The 24972-nt window shown below is 41.9% G+C and overlaps 2 protein-coding genes across 2 annotated transcripts in view; both read right to left on the reverse strand.

The window, feature by feature from the left end:
- Positions 1-933: 933 nt before the first annotated feature.
- Positions 934-22735, reverse strand: chrnb1l (cholinergic receptor, nicotinic, beta 1 (muscle) like). The gene is made up of 11 exons (XM_030075792.1): positions 22624-22735; positions 18240-18373; positions 15922-15966; positions 15247-15356; positions 14755-14863; positions 13876-14023; positions 13141-13326; positions 12423-12646; positions 11742-11920; positions 1310-1445; positions 934-1074 (listed from the first exon to the last, which is right to left on the reverse strand). Exons 1-11 carry the CDS (start codon positions 22733-22735, stop codon positions 934-936), a joined length of 1524 nt encoding a protein of 507 aa, XP_029931652.1.
- Positions 22736-24643: 1908 nt separating this feature from the next.
- Positions 24644-24972, reverse strand: part of chrnb1 (cholinergic receptor, nicotinic, beta 1 (muscle)) — a 28326-nt gene continuing 27997 nt past the window's right edge. Inside the window, exon 11 of the mRNA XM_030076135.1 lies at positions 24644-24897. Within this exon, the coding sequence (XP_029931995.1) occupies positions 24751-24897 (147 nt within the window). The 3' untranslated portion in view covers positions 24644-24750. The remainder of the gene's footprint in view (positions 24898-24972) is intronic.

Consider the following 24972-nt stretch of genomic DNA (forward strand, 5'->3'; position numbering starts at 1 on the left):
TCCACCAATGGGATTCCTTGGGACTTTTTTCCCCTCACTCAGGACAAACTGAGGATACAAAATCAGTTGAGTTTGCTTCTCTTGCAATTTGTCCTAGGTTTTTTTTTATAAAATTACTGGACTATTAATTCATGGGTTTCCTCACTTTTTAATTGCCATTATATTACTGCCCTCTATTGCCAAAAAGCCAGCATTACAGCCACTGTGAGGCATCTCCTTGTCTTTATTCACTGTTAGAGGAGGTGTTTGGGAAAATCTTATTAAAAACAGCTGTCTCAGTGAGGGGACAGGTGACATTCAAACCCCAACTACGGTAGTCTCTGATACTGCAGCAGGCATTTACACAACATCAGTGAACAAGGTGGTATTCCATAACCACAAATGCGGGGGAGAGGGGGAAAATATCACTTTGCTGCTTTTAACAGAAGTGCATTTCAAACCAAAAATTCAAATAAAGGAGATTATACAAAGCATAAATACACAAAAGTAGTGTAGAATGACAGACATCATTTAATAACTACATTTACCTTCTACATAGTGGGCTCTCATGTTATTATCTTGGTTTGAGGGAGTGTGTATATGCAACCAGAACGACACAACCGTGTGTGTGTGTGTGAGGCAGGTTTCCAAATCATCCTGCAGCATTTCTGCAGCTGCAATATTAAAATACGAAAAATCAGACTTGGCAATTACATAAGAGCATCAAATAGTAAAAGTTACAAGCACACACTGCAGCTGTGTGTTAGTGTGTATGGGTCTGACCTCAGCCAAAACAGGATTTGCAAATACTTCTAACAATTTATTTCAGAAGAAAGTTAGTTTCATATACATTTCTATACATTTCTGTCATGAGCAATATACTTGGCACGGTTTGAAGTGTCAACACCGTGTCTGTGTGTGAGTGAGTGCGTGTGTGTGTGTGTGTGTTGGCCTCTATGGGAAGGGTTTGTCGGGTGTATAGTTGAAACTGGCGTCCAAGAACATGGCCAGAGTGCCAAGGGTGGTGATGATGACAAACAACCACAGGAAGAGACGGTCCACCACCAGGGCTATGTACTGCCAGTCATCTGTCATCTGCAGGGAACACACACACACACACACACACACACTTAAGCACTGAGTCAACACAGCACTGGATGTACGCAATGACACGGGAACATCGCCGGGGCATGTTTGGAACACTCTGTGCTCACTCTATGCTAACTACAGAATACAGGCCGATTAAACAACAAGCTGCCTGACAGGGTGTGTGTGTGTATGAGCGTGTGTGTGTGTGTGTGTGTGCTTGTGCATGCATGTGTGTGCTCACCGTGTCGTCAGTGTCCTGCTTCTTCAGTTGCTCAGCCATGTATGTGACAGCAGCGATGGCTGACTTCAGGTTGGGTGGCAGGATCAGACAGTAGCTGTCAGTGTCTAAGTGCCTCTGGAGCTGCACTGTGCTCTCACTTCTTACACACACACACACACACACACACACACACACACACAGAGAGAGAGAGAGAGAGAGAGAGAGAGAGGGAAGGATGCTGAATAGGAGAAATCGAAGGCATGAAAACAGGCTTGCATCAACACATGTAGACACTTCTTTCATTGTGCATTTGTGAGCATTGGGCATGACATTCTGCACAAGAGGGACGATCCCAGGGTGTAGTGATCTGCATCGTCAACAGGTGGAAGCACACTAAAAAACACCAAAATGATCTCCCTCTATTATGTGGGAGTGTCCACCAGTAAGAAGTTTCTGGGAACAAATAACAAAACTTCTTACCGAAACTCTGGGTTTAGATAGTGATTGTTCCCCAGGGCATATGATTCTGAATGATGAGTCTGGGCAGAACTTTAACCATACTCAAAGACAGCTGTGGCTATCTGCGTGTAATGCTGCTGAAAGAATGTTAGCAGCTCGGTGGAAACCTCCGCACATGCTTTCTATACGACAGTGGAACCACTCTTTAATAGAGACTTTATCCATGGAGCTCTCTGTTGCTATGATGAATGGGGCAGACCAGGTTAGGCTCAGTGCTATTAAGGAAGCACTCAACATTGCTCGAACTATGATATGAGCTGCTTCTGTTTATGGTTTGATTTTTTTTTTTTTTTTTTTTTTGCTTTGTCTGTCTTTTGGAGTCGTTTTGCCCACTATGTATAAGGACACACTGAAATATCCTATTTGTAAAGTGTAATGAAATGTACAGAATGATCTCTGGTGATGGGTTGGGGTGGGTTGGGGTTAAAAAGGGGAAAAAAAAATGTGTGAAAGTGCAGGTATTTTTCTTTCTTTTCTTCTTTTTCTATATGTGATAATCATGGATACTTAGTTATAAACGTAATAATTGTTGTGGCCCAACCTTAGTTAGTTTTTTTTTTTTTTTTTTTTTTTCATTATTTTGTTGATGAGCAGATGTCTCTGCTATTGACTGTATAGAGGCTGCTTTCAAATGTATACCTGCTTTCTATGTTGAACTAACTAATAAAAAAAAAAAAAAAAAAAAAGAAAAAAAAATGATCTCCCTCCATAAGCCACTTTCTTTACTTTTCACTTTCTTTACTTTTTGGGAAAACAGGATTTTAAAAACTCCAGGCACGTTTTTTTTTAGTTTAGTTTTTTTTTTTTTTTTTTTTGCTCTGCTTGTCATAGCCCACACTTTCAAAACTGGAACACGCAAAATGTCATCGTGAATACCTGTTGAGATTTATGTTGTGTTATTCGCATAGTTACCCTTCACTGAAACAAAGCAGCATTTGTACCATCACTGACATTAGCTGTCTGCTGGAGGACATATAGGCATAGATGTCGGTGCTGCTCCCGCATTAGTCCTTTCTTCACATGCCACTGTGTCCGCTGCGGTATGCGTCCTTGTGTCCCCCCCCCCCTTCGCCAGTGAATAGCAGAACTACTGTAGGCCCCTTTCCACAACCCTGCCGGGCCCCGAGTGACAGGCGCACACCCCCCGACGCTGAGGTGACTTTGGCGCAGCCTTTGGGTCAGCATTTTGTGATGCTGCGGCCTCTGACCTGTACATTCTTCTTCTGCACAGCTGTTCCACACACCGAACCGCATGGACGGACTCAAGGAGAGGTTTTTCCCTTGCAATGCTTTAACTGGCGGCTTCTGCGAAATTCACCTCCAGCTTTACTCTAAAGGATTTCCACCATGAGATGCTCATGCTGTCTTGGGAAAAAATCCCCTTATATCCACTGAAAGGTGTTGTTTTGTTATTGCGATGCATTCCTGAGATACTTTATAACTTTATTGCTTCGCTCAAATGTAGATCTTTAATTTATATAGACATTTACAAGATCTGTAAATTCCTGCAGTTTATATTCTGGATTTATAGTTTTTCATTCCTATAGAGCTTTAAATCCTTCTTCTCATTTATGCAGTTTCTCTCTCTCTCTCATTCTCTCTCTCACCCTCACACACACACACACACACACACACAGAAACACACACACACACACAAAACACACACATACATATGATCAGATAGGGTGAAACTACCGAGCCTCTTTAAGAAATAAAGTTGCTACAGAAGCATTATGACTATAGAAATAGGATTCAGATAAAAAAAAAAAGACAAATAGACTGTAATCACAAAAATAGAAACCATATAATGAAACCTTAAACCAAGAAATAAAATGATAAAATATCTTATAAACAACTGCGGGATTATGTAAACATGATGCAAACAATTTCAACAAATGTTAAGCAGTTAAGTATGTATATTAAAAAAAGGTCTATTACTATTATTATTACTGTTTTTGGCTTTGTATATCTACTGAATCGTTTGGATGAAGTGACACAGTGAATCCAGCAGCAATGCTAAAGCATTTGCTCTGCAGAATCTGATGCTCTCAAACACGTCACATGAAATGATCACAATGCACGGTGAGCGCGAGGGTAGCCGCAGTTTGATTGATACAGTATGGAAAGCTGATGGCACAGCCAAGGTTTTAACTTTGCCGTATGGATGAGCTCATGGACCTTGACAAGCTCACATTCAATATAGCAACCGTCACAGCTATCAAAGCCCCTCCGAACACAAGTTGAATTAATGCTGAGATGGAAGGAAAATGTCTTTTTAGCCCTTTTATAACACATTCCTGGTCATATTAGAGCATCTATTTAACAATATATGCCAAAAACGTATTTTTTTGTGTTTTTGCATCAAAATGCGATCATTTCTTTCTTCCTGTAAAACACACTGCGTGCTCATATGTAGGTATGAATCAACCAATTTCGACCATTAAAATCATGACATCCACCTGCCAATCAAGCGGCACAGAGCTTAGATTCAACATTATGTCCCGAGTCTATCCTTTTTCACTGGGAAATATGTCTCCACACAGAAGTTGGATACTCTTGAAATGCTGTTTCATCTGGACTTTGAGATAAAAACGAAACATACTCTGCCCAACTCAGGCTGCCATGACTCTCTCTTTCAGTGTGAAATTTGAATTGGACTTGCCTGTCCCTTCTCATTAAAATGCATTACTTCCAAACACTGTTATCTGCCATTATGGAATCATGAATGCACCACTTGCTGTGTGTAAGCTTGCACTTTCCTGTGAAATGTTTGTTGTCCCACACGCGATGCAGTGAATTCAATGAATTGTGTGTTCGAGCAGCATGGCTTCCAAACGGATGTTCACATTTGCGCCAGATTTGGTGGGGAGGAAAAAGTGTCTGACTTTTTGTGCCCCTTGGCCAAAAGAGGGTTTGGTTGCAGGCGCGGCATGGTCACAAAAAGGTTCATAACTTCTGAGCAGACACAAAAAAAAAAAAAAAAAAACACATCCTCACAAAACGTTGACCAGTCATGGGCCACAAAAGACCCGATTAACTTTGCAGGACATTCGGTCCAAAGGGGGCGTGGCACAGGCCATGGCATACCATAATAACATCCCAATAGATTAGCAGAATACATTTTTTGGAGGAAGTCTGTCAGGCCACACCCTCTTCAATTTTTGCAGTTTTCTACAAAGGGGGGCTTTGTGGGGTGTCCTCTGATTTGCTGTGTAGTTGCCGACATGTTGGTTACCATGCAGCCATGCCCGCTTTTGGCTGTGCTCTTTATTATGATTTTAGAGCAGAGTTATTTAGAATTAGTTCTCTTTCTGTTACTACTTAGTCCAGTCATTTTATGAAAAAACCTAGGACAAATTGCAAGAGAAGCAAACTCAACTGATTTTGTATCCTCAGTTTGTCCTGAGTGAGGGGGAAAAAGTCCCAAGGAATCCCATTGGTGGAAAGTTTTGAAAATCACCTATTTATGACCACATATTACCAAAAAACACTGTTTTTAACACACAGGGGAAAGGGGTTCAAAATTCTACTTTCAGATATCACTATAAAAATTCACAAGATGATTACACACACAAAGACAAGAAAAAAAGTCAATTACAAGTTCTTTGAATGTATTCTGTTTACACATGCATATCACACATTATCTGATTTGATATGCACTAATAAGGAATATGAGGAATAAATGCCAGAACAGATATTAAACAGTGAATTAAAAGGTTACTATATATATAGTAACCTTTTAATTCACTGTTATATCGTAACCTTTTAATTCAAGGTTATTTGATATGCACTAATAAGGAATATGAGGAATAAATGCCAGAACAGATATTAAACAGTGAATTAAAAGGTTACTATATATATAGTAACCTTTTAATTCACTGTTATATCGTAACCTTTTAATTCAAGGTTATAAGGTTATTCAAGGATACAAAATCAGTTGAGTTTGCTTCTCTTGCAATTTGTCCTAGGTTGACCCCAATTTTGGCCTAAAATTACTGGACTAACTAATCAGTTTGGTTTGATGCACCACTGGTGGTGCACAATATATTTACTTGTTTTTTCTCCTCCCTGATTAAAGAGTACACATTTCTGAGGATATGACCCAATACCTCCTAATATAACCCGTCAGGTCACACGAAGCTCACGTCTGCCACACACAGTCAGCCATAAACAGGGTGTTAACTATCGACCACTAGCCTCCACTTACCTTTGCTGCTCTGTGCTCAACATCAACCCATCCACACCTCTCTTCCTCTGAATTTAATGCATTTTACCTGTTTCACTGTTGCCCATTGCATTGCCTATCTCACATGTTTAGGCTCATTTTTGCACTGAAGTTTGTGATACATGTTTTTCAGCTGGGAATGTCACCATCACAGGCGAAAGAAAATTGAACTTTCTCATGTTTCTGACCCTTACAGGAAGACATTTTTTTCAGGTTTTAAATTTTCTATGAGTCTTTCTGAAGCCGACCAAATTAGAGTTAGAGAGAATTAGATTGAGTGGATAGAAGTACCTCTAAGGAAATCTCCAACAGGGGGGGTCATGTGATCGCCCCCGTCTGTCTGTCTGCGTGTCCACCTGTCTGTCAAATAACTCAAAAAGTACAGGCAAATTTGCACAAAACTTGATGGGAAAGTTGGTCATGGGCCAGCAAAGAAGTGATTCACTTTTCAAGGAGGCATAGGCAATGGGCAGGACTTAACAAAAACAGAGCTGCAATTTCCAAATGCATCCACAGAACATCACAACACCTGAGGGGGCAGCTGGTTCAAAGGTCAAAGCAGCACGCACCAACTTTCCATGCCAATGGGCCAGATGTGTACTACACCAACATGGCAGAAAGGGGGCGCGGTGTAGCACAACCCTTTTTCCTGGACAGTACATTTAAAATAAATTAATTTAGGAACAGTGAATATAATAATATTGGGATAGCGGACTTTCAGCAGCCCATTTGATGAGTAAGGCAGGTGAGAGCTGGCACTGGAGGCACAAGTCAACAGCTTTAGTTGGTAATGCTTTAAAGCCACTGGGGCTCACAGACATTTCTCTGGAAAATGACTCTTGATATACATCGAAATTTGAACGGATCATTTCAAGTCATCTATTTCTGTCTCCATTAATTCCTGTGGCTCCTGCGGTCACATGGTAGCTGACGTCTTTGAATAGTAATGTACTTATGACAGTCATTCAGTTTTAGGCTATAGCACGACCAATCCATCAACATTGCTAACAAGGGCTCTATATGGCCCTCGGTGGTATCTATAGTGAATAGATGGCATGCCAGCAGCACACATCTACCCTTCAGCCCCATGTCACGTTTCCGGACATGTAACGGTTGCAACGTTGGGCTCACTCTGTGCGACGCAGTGAGAATGAGCCTGCCGAGGAGGGAAAGTTATTTGTGACGCACGTCCTCTGCCACACCTGTCCTGTTCCACTAGCGCACACAATGAAGCACTGTCACATAAAGGCATATCTGTGAAACAGCAGCATTGTTATTGCCGTATTGTTAGAATCAGCAAACTGCATCAGTGTGTTGAGTTATGATCGTTTTCGGCTGCTGTCAGTATTTTATCATCGTCTCCCATTCTTTCATTTGTTCCTCCATTCATTCCTGTTCAAATTTGTTCATTTGTGTCAGTGGGTATGTGCAGTGCCTTGTTATTTATTTACTTTCAAAATTACGCTGTTACAGTTATAGGTTAAAATTATAAATTAAAAATGCTATTTCCATGTTATCATTATTGTTGCATGCTCACTAACCCTAACCCTAAGATTAGTGAGAGAGAAAGAAAGAGAGAGAGAGAGAGAGAGAGAGAGAGAGAGAGAGCACTCAACACCACGATGCGCATCATGTATCACCTCCTGCAGGCATGTGGCCCGGCTCCACAATGCATGTGTCAGATTGGCACCTTCAATTACATGGCTGCATGCATGTATGTAGTGTGTGGAGTGTGTGTTGCATGTGTGTTGTGTGTATTGTGCGCACAGCCCCTGGCACCACCGAGGGCGAGGCGTTAAGAAGGAGCATGATATGTTATCAGGGTCACAGAGCAATGCCGTGACAACAGATGCCCCGCTGGTGGACAATAAAAATGAAGGACTGTGAGCACTGGAAGAAAGAGTGAAGTGAGTGTGAGTGTGTGTGTGTGTGTGTGTGTGTGTGTGTGTGTGTGTGTGTGTGTGTGTGTGTGTGTGTGTGAGTGTGTGTGAGTGTGTGTGGTCACAGCTCAGGACCCAGCTATGCGGTGTTCTTCATGCTGCATGCCGTTCAGATTCCATGGCTTCTATTCATTACCGCAGACAGATGGAGCCTCTCTCACGTTGACACACACGCAAACACACACACACACACACAAACACACACACAAACACAGCATCAATGGAGTGTGTATAAATGAATACAGTTAGTTAATATGCAACTTTTTATACAACGCACAGAAAGATAATAGTCACTGACACACCTACAGTGCTGCATGCAAACACTCACATGGAAGACGTACAGCAAGAACACTAACATCAGTAGTAAGTACACTCAAACGGGGATGTATACACACACACACACACACACACACACGCACACATGCGCTCGTACATCACTACAGTGCATGAACACTATTCTCGTAAATGTGTTGTAAAGGGCAGCACCTGGTTTGTAACTAGCGCTCTGACAGAATTATAAGAGAGAGAGAGAGAGAGGGAGAAATGGATGATAGGGACAATGAGGGGCAGCAGATTACACCGAGTGGACGCTGGTGCCTGAGCTTCTATCTGCCATCTTCTCCACATCAAAAACGACAAAATCCTCCACTGCGCCCATCACTCAGCACTAGTCTTCCCTTCCACTCATCTACCTCATTCCCCGCACCCCTCCACCCCACCACTTCCATCTCCCCCTCCATGGGATTACCCCCTAATGCCCAACCTAAACAGAGGCTTAGGGGCTGGCGACTGTGGACGGGAGTGCGGGGCTTAGCCGGGGCTGAATCTGATGCCTTTGGAACGGGATGAGAGATACCCAGCACCATGCCTGGCTCTGGGGGCAGAGGACCCATTTATGAAGCCAGGGCCGGGTGGCAAGGCTGGGGTGGCACTGGCAGATTAGCCTGGCCAACTGAGTGAAGCCGTCAAAGGTGTTTATCATCGCTGAATGGGCTAGGTGGAGACAGAGAGGGGCGGCAGGGTTGGGGGGGGGGGCTAGATTTGGTGAGATGGTATGATTTCAAGTAATAACCCACAATGTTTTCCCACAGGCCTAGATAATTGGTTGCTTTACTACACTCTACAACAAATTCATATAGCTCATGGTATTGTAATTGAGCTATTGTTTTGTGCATTTGTACTTTTTTTTTTTTAGTACTTTTTTGGTCATTTTTGCTGTAGTACTGAATTTAGCTACATTTTAAATCACATCTATTACAGATTTTGTAACTTCTTTACAAGCAGAATATGGTTCAGAAACTGGACCATCCTTAACAGACAAATTGTGGAGGCCTTCACAATAGGGATGAGAAGAGGAATAGGGCTTACTTTGTTACTGCACCTTTCAGCATATGAACTATTTGAACTATGTACTCCCATTCTTTAACAAATGCATGGAAAAGATCACACCTTATAAATTGTTTCTGAAAGGCAACTCAGTAACTTTTACTCTGAGTATATGTTAAATGAGCTACTTTTTATTTTTACTTTAGCAGATTTTTACAGTAATTCCACTATTTCTACTTAAGTAAAATATCAGCAAAATAACAAAACATCTTCTGGAGTAGCAATTTCTAGTACTCTCTCCATCACTGCATGTAACCAAATAGTCATTCAGCCTACAGCCAGCTTAAGAAAGTTTCTACATTTACTGATCTAGCTGGTGTCTAGTAGGGCTTTCCTGGCAGGAGAAAATCCTCAGGTTTACAGGGTGCAGTTTTCATTTCCAGTGTTTTTAGGAAAAGTAGGAGAGGAACTGGGTAGTTAAGCATGACCAGCACTGGACACTCCGTTTCACCATCAGGTGATCTTGCAATGACCTCTTAGTACCAAAGATGGAGACAAAAACAAAAAATCTCAATACTTAAGCAACTTTAACACTCCTGAGTGGCCAGTGTAATTATACACCATTTGAGATAAAATGCTAAATGAGAAAAAAAAAAAAAAAAATTCAAGAGACCTTGCAAAGACAGTTGCATCATGAAAAGGAGAAAAGATACAAATAAGTCATAACAAAAAGATGGAGCAAGTCATATTTTCTAAGTATTGCCATAGGAAGCAGTTTCATATGAAGTTGTATGCTCATGGCCCAAGCAAATTTTAGCATTGACTGAACAAAGCAAAGACAGCTACTTCATTGTCAGTTTTTACTCACCAAGAATGATCTAGAGTTTGAGCCCCTCCCATTCAAGGCCACTCTCAGGATACAAACTACACTTTGCATGCGGCTCCTCTGGCAGAGATGGGGTCTCCTGCTCATGACACAACCTGCGACCCATTTCAATGGTGAGGTTTCACTAATGGTCCGAGTCTGCGTTGGTCAGCAGCTACACCCATCCTCCATATTTGTCACATTTGTTGATCACAATACCTTCCACATTACTGTCTGATTAAATATGGTTATATGAGAGTCAAGGAAACACACATAGCTGTCACATTCTCAGAGCTGCTGTGGTGATGGCTGCAGTTCTGCCAAGTCTAGCACACTGTGTACTTTACTGTAATAGCAAGTTTGGCAGCAGGCACAGCATTTACATTCTGGCTCACACTACAGAGAAGATTCATACCTTGGCCGGGTCTTATTAACACTAATAGAAACGGCTTTCTCCCCTAGTATACTTTCAGGATCAGCACATCGTAGCCTAGAGAGTGGTTGAACCAGAATGGATGAATCTGATGTCATCATTTCAGGTTTATGATTTCCAACAATCCTGAAGGGTAAGTATATGGGCCCTGTAACTTTTTGGCAGTTCATCGTTTGCAATGAGTCCAGCCAAGATCTTGGCATCTTTGGTGTCTGATGCAAAGGGGTTTGCTGCAGTGTGCTGCTTTCCAAGCTTTACTCAATATATCTGAGATTTCAATGACTCTAATGGTAGTAGGAAATCAATACATTTCTTTTAGGAAAAACTAAGATGATACAGTAGTGCTCAGGCTGATAATGTATCCTAGTAAGCTACTTCTACATGGTAAGAAAATGTAGCTGTTGTCTTTCTCACACAGCTATGGAAGGACCCGTTTGTTGTCTGCCTTTTCATGAAAGAACTACATGGAAATAGTGGAGCCTGAAATAGAAGCTGTGCTATATTAATTAACAGACTCTCCAGATTAAGTGAGATTAGAGGGCTATTGAATAACATTAGTGTTGAGTCGCTGATATCTGCCTCTTGAGGATATGCCTAAAGAGGCACTGTAGGCCTTTGTTAGGACTGTTGCTCAACATTTTTAGCTTGGCTGCCATGCATTTTTGAGTGTTTCCAGTTGGATTTGAAAAGGTGTCACAAACCTTTTCAAACTGAAATTCATTTTTACAAGGTTTTCACCTGATAGTGACAATATGTACGGCGTGATTTGTATATCATGATTGGTACTTATTCGTCTAAGTAAAAAGAATAATTGACATAGCCTCTTCAGAAATTCCCATATACAAGTTTCACAGAGTGCTGCAAACACGGCCATTTTCTTCAGTTGAACGGGGTTTTCCTGGTGACTGTTCACTTCATACTTCGCATTCACATCAGTTTCAGCCAGTTAATTCTGCCACCATGGAGGAGAGGTCTTTCTACACTGCAACAACACCCCTTTTTCAAGTATCTGCACAAATCACTAGTTCACGACTTGTGAAGAGTACTTGTTTATTCCCATCAATACAAATGAAAATCTGAACCACATTTAAGTGAACCACATTTCTGGCAAATGACCGCTTGGTAAGTTATAAATGTGGTCTTACTTGCCCCTCCAGGGTAGGACCAGGTCAGGGTTGATTTTACGGAAGAAGTACTCTCCTCCAGGCCGCCATCCATCAATGCAGTGGAAGGGCATGTCATCACTACGCTCCTTCTGCTCTATAGGTTCCTCTGGGTTCGGCCTCTTCATGCCGATGTACTGAGGCAGGATGTGGATGAATACCTGGGAGGTTACGGTTCATAGGTCAGGGTGTGTAAAGAAATACCATGGAAAAATGACCAGTAACTTCTAATACTACCAGCAGTAGTTTGCATGTGCTGATAAAGCTTCAGAAGAAGAAGAAGAAAAAAGGAGCAGAAGAAGAAGAAGAAGAAGAAGGAGAGGAAGAAGGAGAAGGAGAAGAGGAAGATGAAGAAGTGAAAGCCACCCTGGCCTGAGCAAACAAAGAAGTAAGAAGAAACCCTACTTTTATCAACAGTACAGTAAAGATATCACCATATTGGATGCACTATTTGATCTCACAGATTAAGGATGAGTTGTTGATTGTCTATGCTCCATTATCTACGTCCTATTTTCTTCAGCAATAACCCCATTCCTCCACAGAGACCAGTTATGATAAATCTGATCTGATCATCTAGAGAGATAGAGTTGGCTGATAGATAGATAGTTTCCTTTTCTGTTACACCTCCATAGATGTGGCTTTAACAACAACTGCCTACCTCACCTTACGAACCCAGTTGGGCATGATGTGTGTGCTGGAAGTCCGATGGTGCAGGTTGAGGACCACCACACTCAGGATGACAGAGAAGGTGACCAGGATCATGGTGAACATGACATAGTTGACAATCATAGGGATACCAAGGGAAGTCTCTGGGACCTTGTCAGCCAGCAGGAGCATGAAGACAGTAAGAGCAATGAGGACAGAAATGGAGAGGGTCATCTTCTCTCCTGGAGACAACAAGAGCCATTTAAAGAACAAATTATGATAGCACAGCAGAAATGACTACCCTATGTGAGACATGATTTCATTTGAAATAGTTGGAGACATCTTGGGGAGATAACTGTCAGTCTTAATAATCATCAAACCATGACTTTATCCTATAGTTCAGTCCTAAAATTCAGCATGTTTACAGTTTATTTGCCATCAAACACCATCTTATGCTTATCCAATATTTTCCCCACTACATCAGAGCAACATGTCATTTGTAGTCCTCATCACAGTCATTTTCCTCCAATCAATAATGCATATATACATCTTCACTTCATTCAAAAATTGTGCTTGCCTCATGAAGGAGTCTACATTAGATACATGCTTCTTGTCATGACAGCACAACACATCTCCGGATAAGAATTACTTTTCATTGAGCTACTTTAAAATATCAAAGCGTCCGCTGACAGGGCCTTGCCTAGTCATTAAATTTAAACTTGTCAGATGTCCTGACCTGCTCCAGGAGGCAGATAGAAGACAAATATGGCCAAGACGCTGGTGAGGATGCAGGGCACGATAATGTTGATGATGTAGAAAAGTGGCTTCCTCTCTATGATGAGGTAAAAAGTGATGTCCTCATACAGGTTGTCCTTGACGTTCTTCCTGCTGGGTTTGTGACAGATGGCCCACTCTCCATTTTCTGTAGAGAGAAGGCCAATGAGGTGGAGCGCAAACACAAGGGCAAATAGAATCAAAGGAAGAGAGGTTGAGAAGAGACGGTGTCATAAGCTACAAGAGAAGAACAAACTCTTTCCTCTCTTATCAACGACCGGTCAAATGCCAAAGAGCAAAGCAATTTCAGTCAGGAATCTCTCCAGGTACCATCAGATGATTGGTTGGTTTAACTGTCATAGTTAACCAATCATCATCTCACTCCCTAAATTCAGAGCCGTTTAAATGTTTAAGTGGATATTGCTTTTATCCTTTTGAAATATGTCAAACCCATTGTCATGGCTTAGCATACATGTCCTATATGTTAGCTGTCCTGACTAAACTGTGCAAAAGCAAATAAAATGAATTGATGAATCAAGGCCTGGATAAAAAAAAAATGATTAAAAAGTCAGTGGACAGCTAGGTTAGTTGGGAAAGTTTACCAAACAACTGATGTACTTATGTAAGAGAGCCATCTTTAAAGCTAGACAAACCAGTTAAAGCCATTCAAATGGATGATGTTGCTCAAAGAACCAACCAGTGAAGGCATTGTCATCTATGACTATCTCCTGGATCTCATTGCCGTGGTCATCCAGGAAATACTGCAGGTCCACCTCAGACGCATCGTACGTGTAGGAGCGGAAAACCATGCTGCAGTTCTGCCAGTCAAATGGGAAGTATGCCACCTATGGGATAAAGAAGTTAGGGTTCATTTCTGCTCCAAACTGTGAGTATGAGTTGCCAAATCACATTTTAACGAAAGAGGAGGCCTATAATGATTACTCATAAGCATACAGCAAAAAAATTAACACACTAGTGTGTTTATATGTTCACTTTTCCTTCCAACGTGTCACACAAGACAACATGTAAATAGTACAAAGGAGCAATGTGAATATGAGTGCACTTTTTTTTTCTTGAATTGCTAGTTAATACAATTTGTAAATGTTTTTTGAAATTTTGAAATTTTTTTTTTTTTTTTTTTTTTTTTTGGTGAAGCTCAATTAAAATCCCATAACATCACTGTAAACACACACTGACATTAATCTGAGAATCGATATCCACTGCAGTCAGTTTGCCTTTCAAAGTGGAGTTAAGCTGAATCTCTACCTGCTCACTCCTTTTATATCCCTCTGGGTGAAGTGTCAGCTAAAAGCCTAATATGCAAAAATTGAGGTGTAAGGTAATTATAGTTCAAGATATAGTCCGCTATGTATTTCTAATATGAGAGGTGTCTATTTTGCCCTTGCTGCCACTCATTTAATATCCTTGCTCTGTGCAAGGGATATGGAGAGTTTTTTCCAACGGAGTTAATCAAATGTCATAACACTGACAGTTTGGAAAACTTTACATTCTTCAAAGCTGATATTCTAGAAATACAAGCTTTTCATCAGTGTGCTATGCTGGCTGCATAGTGCACCTCTATGGAGCAGGAGCTGCGGTAGATGGCTGGGGGAAGCCAGTTGACCGTCCCGTCATTGTAAACCAAGACATTGACATACAGAGCCACATCAAACTGGCCATCATTACTGTGGAGACAGGGGGAGAGACAGACAAAATGATACAGAACATTCAGGAGGTCATGTTCAGAACTGATCCCACCTTAGACAAATGTATTTATGTATTTGTTATGTTATGCCAGCAGTAAATAGTTCATACTTCATTTCAGATGTGTTAGTAAACTAGCAGGGAGTTAGGCCCATAATGATTTTAGTAAACAGATATACAAATGAATTAAATGATGAAAGGCAGCATGCATGCATGACTTTTGGCTTGTTATTCTGACCCAAACATATCCCATCTTTCTATGCTAAATTATTTTGAAACGCTTAATAATAAAGTATGGGGAAATATCAGTCCATAAAACTCCATGAAGCTAATAACATCAAATACTGAATAACAGGTAGCGTACTTGTTGATGAGGTAGATGTCAGGACGCCACACCTTGTTGGGAGGAATCCTCAAAACATCGATGTTGTCATATTCCTCCGGGTTCCATGACAACCTGTAGTCTGTCCATGCCTGAGAAGGAAGGAGTAGGAAAGGAGGTAAGTAAAAGGAGTGAAAATAGAAAAAAAAAAAAAAACATTGGAAAAAGAAATACGTGCAGGAAGGGAGGAAGGAGTGAAGTACAATATGCAGAAAGAAATGTATAAAAAAAAAACACAAAGAAAGAAAGAAAGACAGAGGACATGGTGGGAGCAGATGTAACGTGAAGTCATTACCACAGTGCTCTGATGTTTCTGCCATTTACAACCTTGTTACTCCTGTCCCTGATAAGTCATTTGAATCCCAGTGATCTACGCACTACTATCTCACACACACACACATGCACGCACATGCACAAACCACTGTCACAAACATTCAGTCCGTCCACAATTCTAATTAGCGAAGGCGAGGAACAGGGCTGGGCGAAGATGAAAGAGTGAGAGAGAGCCGGAGATAAAGCAAGAAATAATTTGCAGTTATAAAAAGTGACAAGTCCATTTGAGGGCAGAGGGAGGAGAGCGGTGCAGCGAGAGAGGAGAGGAGTCAGGGGAGGATAGCGGGGCCTCGGTGATGAAGATGAATGTTTTCATTCGCCTACCAGATTCATGAACACGTTGGTTGTCATCTCGCCGTTCTTCTCATTCTGTAGCAGAGAGAGAGAGAGAGAGAGAGAGAGAGAGAGGAGAGATATTACAAATGCTACTACACTTTGTGCATGACGGCGCTGCTACTTTCAATCCTGCTCCATGGAAACTAATTGGGTATGCATGACTGGACGTCCGTGCAGTGCTGCTGAACTTAGCACGTAGGTAGCTGACTGCCAGGGTTACCGGAAAAGTGTGAGTGCTTGTGTGTGTACGCGCACGCGTGTGTGTGTGTGTGAGAGAGAGAGAGAGAGGTTGTGTGTGTGTGTGGTTTAGAGAGCAGGAAGATAGGACTGCCTGCACTTTTCATAAAATAGCCTCACACAATAACTTTACAAGTTCAAAGGACTCCAAATGTGTGGAGTTTGTGTACATGAGTGTGCATCAGTCTGTGCTTTCCCTGTGTTAGACAGTGTTGTGCATGAACGAGTTCAAAAGAACGCGTTCATTGAACACGTTAATTTTTTTAAGAACGTTGAACTGAACGCAATGTATTTGTAAATAAAGAACTTGAACGTGAACTCGTTCAGATTATGTGAGAGTCAGCGCCAATGTTTAGGTCCAATTATTGCGGAATTTCCCTTCTCCTTTTTAACACGGAATATTGCGGAATTTGACATAATTTGAATGAAATGCTGTTTTTGTGTGGTATATGAACATATGTCTGGGGAAAATTACATGGACGGAAGCAAATCTGGGTGGCTCAACCCCTCCAGTGGTTTCACCTGCACCTGCACCACCAAGAAAAACATTCCAACACCTGCACCGGCACCGTACGAGTCCAAAAGCAAAGAAACTTTCCAGCTACAGCGGCGCACTGACATAGCTTGTGCAACAACGCGAAGAGCGACCACTCTGCGCTATTTTCACTGGCTAATAGCGGCACAATGGCTTAGCTTGTCTATTCAGAGAAGAGGTATCACTTCGGCTTATTTTTCAATCTATGTTATCACATGCATACTACTGCTCATTCATTGGTAGCTGAATTGTTAGGTCTGTTTGATAAGTAATTTACATTTTTAAAACAAATAATTTAACATTGTTCAATTATTAATAACATATCATTTTCACTTTTTACTGCTATAACAATGTAATTGTTAAATAAATAAATAAATAAATAAATAAATAAGGTGTTGTTTATTTGTTACCTCAATTAATTTAAGGTAATTTCTATTTCATTTGTGTGCATTTTAGTCATAAACATTAAAAACACTCTTTTTTGGTAGTAAAGTAAAATAAGAGTAAAGGGTAAAAAACTGAATTCCCAAAAATTAAAACAGAAAAAATATAGGGCGCTACATTGATTCCGACAGCAAAAATCTAACCTTTCTGTGCAAATCATGTCCACCTGCGCTGAAAAACACTTTCAGCGCAGGTGGACATGTCAACTTCAAATTTGAAAAGGCATTTGGAGTTGAAGCATCCATCCAGTGTGAGAAAATATCTACAAGTCCTTGACAATCCCAAAAAGTCATCAGGAATGGGCAAGAACACCCCCCTGCCAGCCCCAAACGACCCAAGTCACACTGCCTGCAGCCTTCAGGGGTATTACTGGATTTCCCAGCAACAGGTAGACAAATTAATAATGGACTACATTGTTTGAGATTTACAGATTTCTACAATTCCACTAGGACAATGTATAATTGTAAACAGCGAACAGTTTTAGGTGGTGATGGATGTCATAGTTTTCTTTGAAAAACAAGGTCAGTCTTTCATTCTCACTTTTCACCTAAAAAAAAACTGAAATGAACTGAACTTTGAACTAGTTCAAAATTGAAATGGTGAACTATGAACGTGAACTACTCATTTTTATACTGTGTGAACTGAACTTTGAACTAGTTCATGAGAACTATGAACTTGCACAACACTGGTGTTAGAGGGGGGGTTTTGTGTGTACCTGGTATTGCTAATGTTGTGGGGACATAAATCTGTTTACACAGTCACGTTGTGGGGACTCGACTCCCTTATGGGGACAAAAAGCAAGTCCCCATAAGTGAAAATCATTAATTTTAGGGTGAAGACTTGATTTAAAGCTAAGATAACTTTAGGGTTAGGTTAAGGTTATGGTTGGGGTTAGGGTTAGGCAGGTAGTGGTTAGGGTTAAGGTTAGGTTAGGGTTAGGGTTAGGCAGGTAGTGGTTAGGGTTAAGGTTAGGATAAATCTCCAGGAAATGAATGTAAGTCAATGTAATGTCCCCAGAAGTGATGGAAACCAACATGTGTGTGTGTGTGTGTGTGTGTGTGTGTGTGTGTGTGTATATGTGTGTAAGTACCAAGCTGACGAGCTGGGAGAGGGTCATTCCCACTCGCACCATCACCCTTTCCTCCCAGGAGCGAGCTGGTCGGACCTTCATGTTGTAGTTCTTGAACAGATTTTGATGAAGCCTCCTCTCCGTCTCTGAGGCTCCTGGGTGAATGGACCGGGGAATGGACAGATGGATGGATGGATGGATGGATGGAGGAGAGAGAAAAAGTAAAATTATAGAAAAATGTTGAGGAAGAGAGAAAAAAATGCTGAGGAGAACAAGAAAAGAACCCAAAACAATCACCTGATCAAAGAGTAGTAAATAACAGATGAGATACACAAGAGGAAACATTTCCACCAACTAAAAAGTGTGACACCCACTACTATAGAATTCATGGGGTGAAAATGAGTAAATATTGGAGACACAAGCTAGAATACAAAAAAGCAGCGGATAGTAGAGTGTGTTTGCCTTCCATTGCAGGACAACAGCGGAAGTTATGTTCTCTGCATTCCTGTGTGTGTCCTCCAGAGAGGACACGCACAGGAAACAGTCCCAGGCCAGGTGCTGGTGCTTGGTAGTGTATGATGGGTAGCAAAGGTGACTGAGCTAATGTAATCGATATGCAGCAGGGGAATGGGATCAAAGGGATGTCTGGGATACCAGCACCATCAGGGACCAAAAATAGACTCTGATTATCAAACAATGAAGTGTTAATATGGTTCATTATATGTTCCAGAGCAGGAAGGTCTTGGCTCTTTTGTTATTTTGAGGGGAAATAGAGAGGAAAAAAATCATTGCAGTGGGGATATCCCTCTCAATTTCACTTGATCTTTTTTCTGTCTCTCTCTTTTCTGTACTATTCCTGTCATCCCACATCACTCATGAGGAAATACCATAGTAAAAGACATATAGCCTAAGGACCTCAACTCTAGACACGCTGGAGGTCATCAACTAGCAAAGGGCAACTATGTGGTTTGCTGTTTGACTGTGGGATCAGTGGGTCAAAGTCAAAGTCATTCAGCCTAGCCCGAACAAGGACTGATTATCAAACAGGGATTCCAATTCTGATTCACAGAATGGAGGAATTCAAATCAATAACAATTTACCAGAACCGATGGAGTTCTGTCGATCCTGAGGTCCTTATCAGATCATAGGTATCTCACCACCAGTCATTTTGTGGGGAAAACTTGTCACATTCCTCAAGTTTTCGTTACTTCTTCAAAGGAAGGTGAGGAAAGGGTACTTGTCTGGGCAGTTCTAAGAAATATGTAGCAGTAGGAGGACATACAGATGGATGAGGACACCCTCCAGAGGTCACCAACTATAGCACAGGGAAACTATTTGTTTTCCACCACAGTTGTCGGGTCAGAGGGCCAAAGTCAAAGGCAGTGGAACACTTGCACAGTTGTTTTTCTCCCTTTTTGCCTTTCCCTGATCTGTCTTTCAGTACATTCAGTACTGAGTCTACATCTTCTTTTAAATGACAAAGGTAAAATAATAAAGCAAAAAATCCATCATCACATACATCATGAGATCCAGGGTATACATTCAAAAACACACCAGCATGTTCACTCTTGCCTTACCAGTAAAACTGAGACATAGGCAGCTGCATATGGTGATAAGAAGAGTGTTCATCCTCAATTTAAAGTTCATCATCACCAATGTCTTCATCTTCGCTTGTCCGCCAAAGCCTACAGTGACACCTTCTTCCCTTTCCTCCTGATGGCGGTGGCCCTACCACCCACCGTACTCAGGCACCTTCACCACCACCGCTGTTCCGTTCCCAGGAAACAAAGACGTCCGTCAGACACCTTACACACACCTTCCCAGGTCCAGTACACATGCACACCTCCAGCTGATCGTCGCTAGTTGGCACCCCTACCAGTGCCCACTGTTCAGTTGAAGGCCACGGTGATTTCTCACACTCTCTGTCCTTTCCCTCCCTCTTTCTTCTCTTCGTCTCTTTGTAGCCATTGCTGTATGGGTGAAACCACGGCCTGATTGGGTGTGCGTGCTGGGAGTGACGAGAGGGCGGAATGTGTTTGTACTGGGAAGCCTGTGGAGCAGGCACCTGTTGGTGCTCACCAATCTGAGGTTAGGGCTGCGGGGAATGCTAGGCTGGAGGAAGAGGAAGTGAAGGGGGGCTGGTGGGGTAAAGGAATGGCAATGGGCTACGGGTTATGACAATGGGGGTATTTTGGAGGGGGGGAGGCAAGTGGGCTGGGGTGTGGGTGATGACTTTTCCCATGGGAGAAGAGGGAACAGTGGTGGCGGTAAGAGAGGAGGCGACTGGAGTTCAACACTAAAGGGAGATTGGAGGATGTCCCATGCGAGATCACAGCAGTGGATGGCAGCATTGGAATTGGTTCTTTGGTGAAGTGGGAGGCATTGCCCGTGTGCTGCACACTGTCTGGTATGCAGGCTATTGGAAACACTGGTGGAACTCAAGCTGTTCATCCCAGCTCAGACTGGGACTAGTTATCAAAAACCAAATCGAATTCTGATTAAATAAAAAAAAAAAAAAACTGAGGAATTAAAATTGATAGCAGTTTACCAGAATAAGCAGGGTGCAGTGGGTATACTTACTTGTCTCAGCTATCTGACCTTTAAGTTCCTGTTTGACCTTCTGCTAATTATTTTTATGGAAGGAAGGTGAGATAACTATACTCTTCTTTGCAGGAAAACAATATATGTAATACATATTTAACAGTGTATTCAATAAGCCTGCAGTAGAATACACTATTTTTACTTCAATAAATTAGAAGCAATCAATAGTGAGAAGATCAAGGGTCAGAGCCACCGCCCCCTTGCAATATTTATATGACAATAGAATAGAGAGGCATGAAAGAGACATTCCACAAAAAGAAATAAAAGAGGGGGGAAGAGGTGCAAAAAGGATTTTTGACAGCAATTAGTAGAGGAGAAAGGATATGATTCAGTGGGGAGAAGACATGAATTTTACTGACTTTTCAGCCTGTGACAAAAAATGGAAAGTGACTCTGCTCTTGTGATGATTGGGAAGATTGCTCCACCATGGGGGAGCCAGGAGGGAGAGGAGTACGACCACAGGCAGCTAGTGAAGGCGATGAAGGAAGAGGAATGATGGGTAGGCTGACGGGTGACTGGGAGTGCCTTGAACTGTCAGTGGGCGCCCATAGTCTAGTTTAAGACAGACTGAGTTCAGGCTGGAAAGTGAGTTTTGAAAGCTAGAAACTCACTACCAAGTGAAGTAATCATAAGTCAATGGCCCTGATCAACAACCCTACCAGGTATATGTTTTTTTTTGTTTGTTTTGTGTGTGTGTGTGTGTGTGTGTGTGTGTGTGTGTGTGTGTGTGTGTGTGCGTGTGTGTGTGTGTGTTAACCTTGTTCTACCATTCTGTAAATTGCTCTGGATAAAAACCTAAGTTCATCTTGTCTGATGAGGGCATAACAACAGAAGCAGTCAAGTACTCTACTGACATCCTCTCCCTTTGATTCTCCACTACTTCACTTTTGTAGCTGTACTGCATGTATTCCTGTCATCCAGTCACTTATATTCTCTTAGCCAAGTCACCAGGAAAAATGTTGTCATTTTTCATTTCTGAAAGCCAAGGACACATGGAAATGCCACATTTTCAAGTTTCATGATGTAGTGTATCTACACTAGGAAGTAGGTAGGGTGGCGGATGACACAATAAACTTTTCTTCTGCAGTCCCATGTTAAGCAAAGGCCATGTTTGTTTTTACCTAACTTTTTGTAACATTAACCATGACCTTCTCCTCATCCTCTTTTTCCTAGTCTTAACCATGAAAATGAACCTTTTCTTAACCTTAACAATGTAGATAAACCTTTTCCTAACATTAACCATGACCTTTTTCTAACCTTAACCATAACCTTTCCCTGCACTTAACCATGAAGATAAACCTTTTCCTAAAATTATTCATGACCTTCTCCTAACCTTAACCATGACCTTTCCGTACCCTTAACCATGAAGATAAACCTTTTCCTAACCCAGTAGTTTTAAGATAAGATAAGATAAGATAAGATAAGATAAGATAAGATATGCCTTTATTTATCCCACAAGAGGGAAATCTCATGAAGCAAAAAAAAGTGGCCAAATTTGATAACGAGCTAACTTTAAATGAGCAAACAGTTCAGTTTACAGACATGTGACGTTGAGGCAGACTCCACCACACTGGCTGTAAGTCAACATGTTGATATGCAACATATTTTTGGTTCAGAAACATTAATTTCTCAATGTGTTTGCTGGTTTGCAGACACCAAAAATGGCAAGATCTTATACTTACAACTGGGTTGATTCTCTATCATGGTCTGGTAGCAGGACAGACACCACTTTGACACCACTTTCGCTATCCCTCCCATTGCCTTCTCTTTTTTTTCTCGTTACTTTCAACGTGCTAGCACCCACTCTCTGCCATCTCTATTCTGCTGACTGTCTCTCCCTCATGGCGGTCAGGGTGGCCAGTGGGCGCAAACACAAACAGGCCATAAATCAGACCCAGGTTGAGAGTTGAGAGCATAGGGGGACATTGCTGCAACCTGCCCTCATGCCTGCCACTACTCCCAATATAAACACATGGGTCGAAAATGGCTCCTGCGTGTGCACTCGCCCTGCATTTGGTAAGACAGCCTGCCTTCTTAAGTCTACATGCAAGCTCAAGGTGTTGGACAATAAGTGAGACAGACCATGAGGGCAATTCGGTCGTTACTTTATACTTGTAATACTGAAGTGGTCAGCACTCTCGCCACTACTACTTATTGAAAATGAGCGCTGATGTTGAACCCTCAAATGGGTCAGCCTGCTTAAGTTTAGGGGTAGTCACACACACACACACACACAAATGTCAGGGAAGCCCATACAGTAGTGTCAAATAACCAGTGCCAGTATGTGTGTGTGTGTGTGTGTGTGTGTCTTATTAATAGCAGGGGCAGCAGGTGACGAGGCCAGAGTTCTAATTCTCACAGCAGGAGAATAGCATTCTGACAACAGATGGACCCTTTGATATCCCTCCTCAGATCTTTATTTAAAAAACAAAATGAAAGTACAACAAGATTAGCAGGGCAGGTGTGTGTTTGCGCAGTGTGTGCATGTGAGAGTGACACAGACAGGGTGTGTGTGCGAGTGTGTAGGAGTGTGTTCCTGCAAGCGGGAGGCACAAGCGCCCTATATCCACTAATGGGAATTCCACAGGCTATTGGTGCAGCTGGTGATGCTGAAACATAATAATAGTCTTCGTACAGACACACGCATACACACATCCAGTGTCGAAAATACAAAGCGCATTACTATGGTTACAGAAATATCCGTGAAGCATGTGCTGCGCTCCGGCACATTCTAACACAGGAAAATGAAAGGCGTATAACTTGCTCGTTATAGCATCTGGTTTGTCTTGGTGTTTATGTGTTAACACCACACATAAATATCCAACACTGGATCCGCATTCGTCAGTTCACACCTACAGTCCTACTGTCGCTACACGCCTGGTACAGTAACTCTGGCTTGGCTAGTAATGTTTTATGCAATAATCATAATCAACGACAAAACCTTTTGCAAGTGACAAAATGTGTTTTAGGCGGTTCAAATGGCTCGTGGTAAATGGACCAGAAAGTGAGGCACTGGGTCAGGATAGATTCAAATGTTTCTTGGCAGCAAGATGTTCCTTTGCGATTAAAGCAGCAGTGCTGAGGTGGGTTCTCATACACTGTCGCCTAATCAACCAGGAAGCTGCAAGATGTTGTTATTCGTTTGCAATTACTCGCGTCTTGTGTCTGAATGCAGACAAAGCAAAATGTTGGAAGAAATCTTTACAGCATCCCATGTGGCAAAAAGCGGCTGGTAAAAACAGGGGGCTTCATACGAAACAACCTCCTCGCTGGGGATGCAGAGCACAGATTCTGTCCACCTGCTTAAGCACTATGTACCAAAATGAGCCTGGTAAGTCTCAGTCAGCTAATTACCAGATTTTTAATACTGGACCTTTAGTAACTGTGTTGTATGTGCACAGACACACAGGATTTATGAAGGGAGTAGTATTTGTCTGAGACTTCTTATATGTAAATTAAGGATGAAATCGAGATTTTGAAAGACTAGTTTGTTTCTGGTTTTACTCATGAATGAACACATTTTATTAGGAACATGTTGCGTTTCATTAGCTGCTTTATGTCTCATGGCAAAGACGAGATTTCCTTTAATGTCTTACATCTTACATTAGAGTGTCCCAAAAACTGTACCCAATGTACCGCTGCAAAATATTGTACTTCAGAAACAAAGATTGTGCACTAGCAACTACAGTCACACAGAGAAGAAATATCCTTAGTTTGATTCATTTTTTTTATCTTTGTTTGTAGTGTAGAGTACAAGCATGTGCTTCTAGGCTCCCTCCATCCTTTCGGTACAGAATTTTTAATAACGTGGGCTCATCTTTTAGGATACAAGGAAGATCATTTGGCAGTTTGGCACGGTGCATTCTTCTTCTCTACTTCTTCCGGTGATGCACGGGTAGGGGGAACAGGTGGGGCTGACTGTCCCACCAGATCAGGGGGACTTGAAGGGGTCGGTGGGCGTGTGGTTGAAGCTGGCATCGGCGAAGATGGCCAAGGTGCCAACAGTGGTGAAGATGACAAAGATCCAGAGGAACATGCGGTCCACCACCATGGCCACATACTGCCAGTCCTCCTTCAGCTGGACGTCAGGGGAAAGAGGATGATGGGTTGGGATAGATGAGGAGGTAATTAGATAAAGGAGAGGAGAAGAGGA

Source organism: Myripristis murdjan, chromosome 18 (genome assembly GCF_902150065.1).
Source record: "Myripristis murdjan chromosome 18, fMyrMur1.1, whole genome shotgun sequence".
Classification (NCBI taxonomy): domain Eukaryota; kingdom Metazoa; phylum Chordata; class Actinopteri; order Holocentriformes; family Holocentridae; genus Myripristis; species Myripristis murdjan.

What these genes read in the sequence shown, in the direction of transcription:
- chrnb1l (XM_030075792.1), bottom strand. Translation starts at nt 22,735, where the DNA reads ATGCTCTCAACTCTCAACCTGGGTCTGATTTATGGCCTGTTTGTGTTT. An exon ending in GTCCTACCCTGGAGGGGCAA is followed by an intron (nt 1,446 to 11,741) that starts GTAAGACCACAT and finishes GTGTGTAAGAAG; the next exon opens with TGAGAGCACAGTGCAGCTCC. An exon ending in AGCAGGACACTGACGACACG is followed by an intron (nt 1,075 to 1,309) that starts GTGAGCACACAC and finishes TGTTCCCTGCAG; the next exon opens with ATGACAGATGACTGGCAGTA.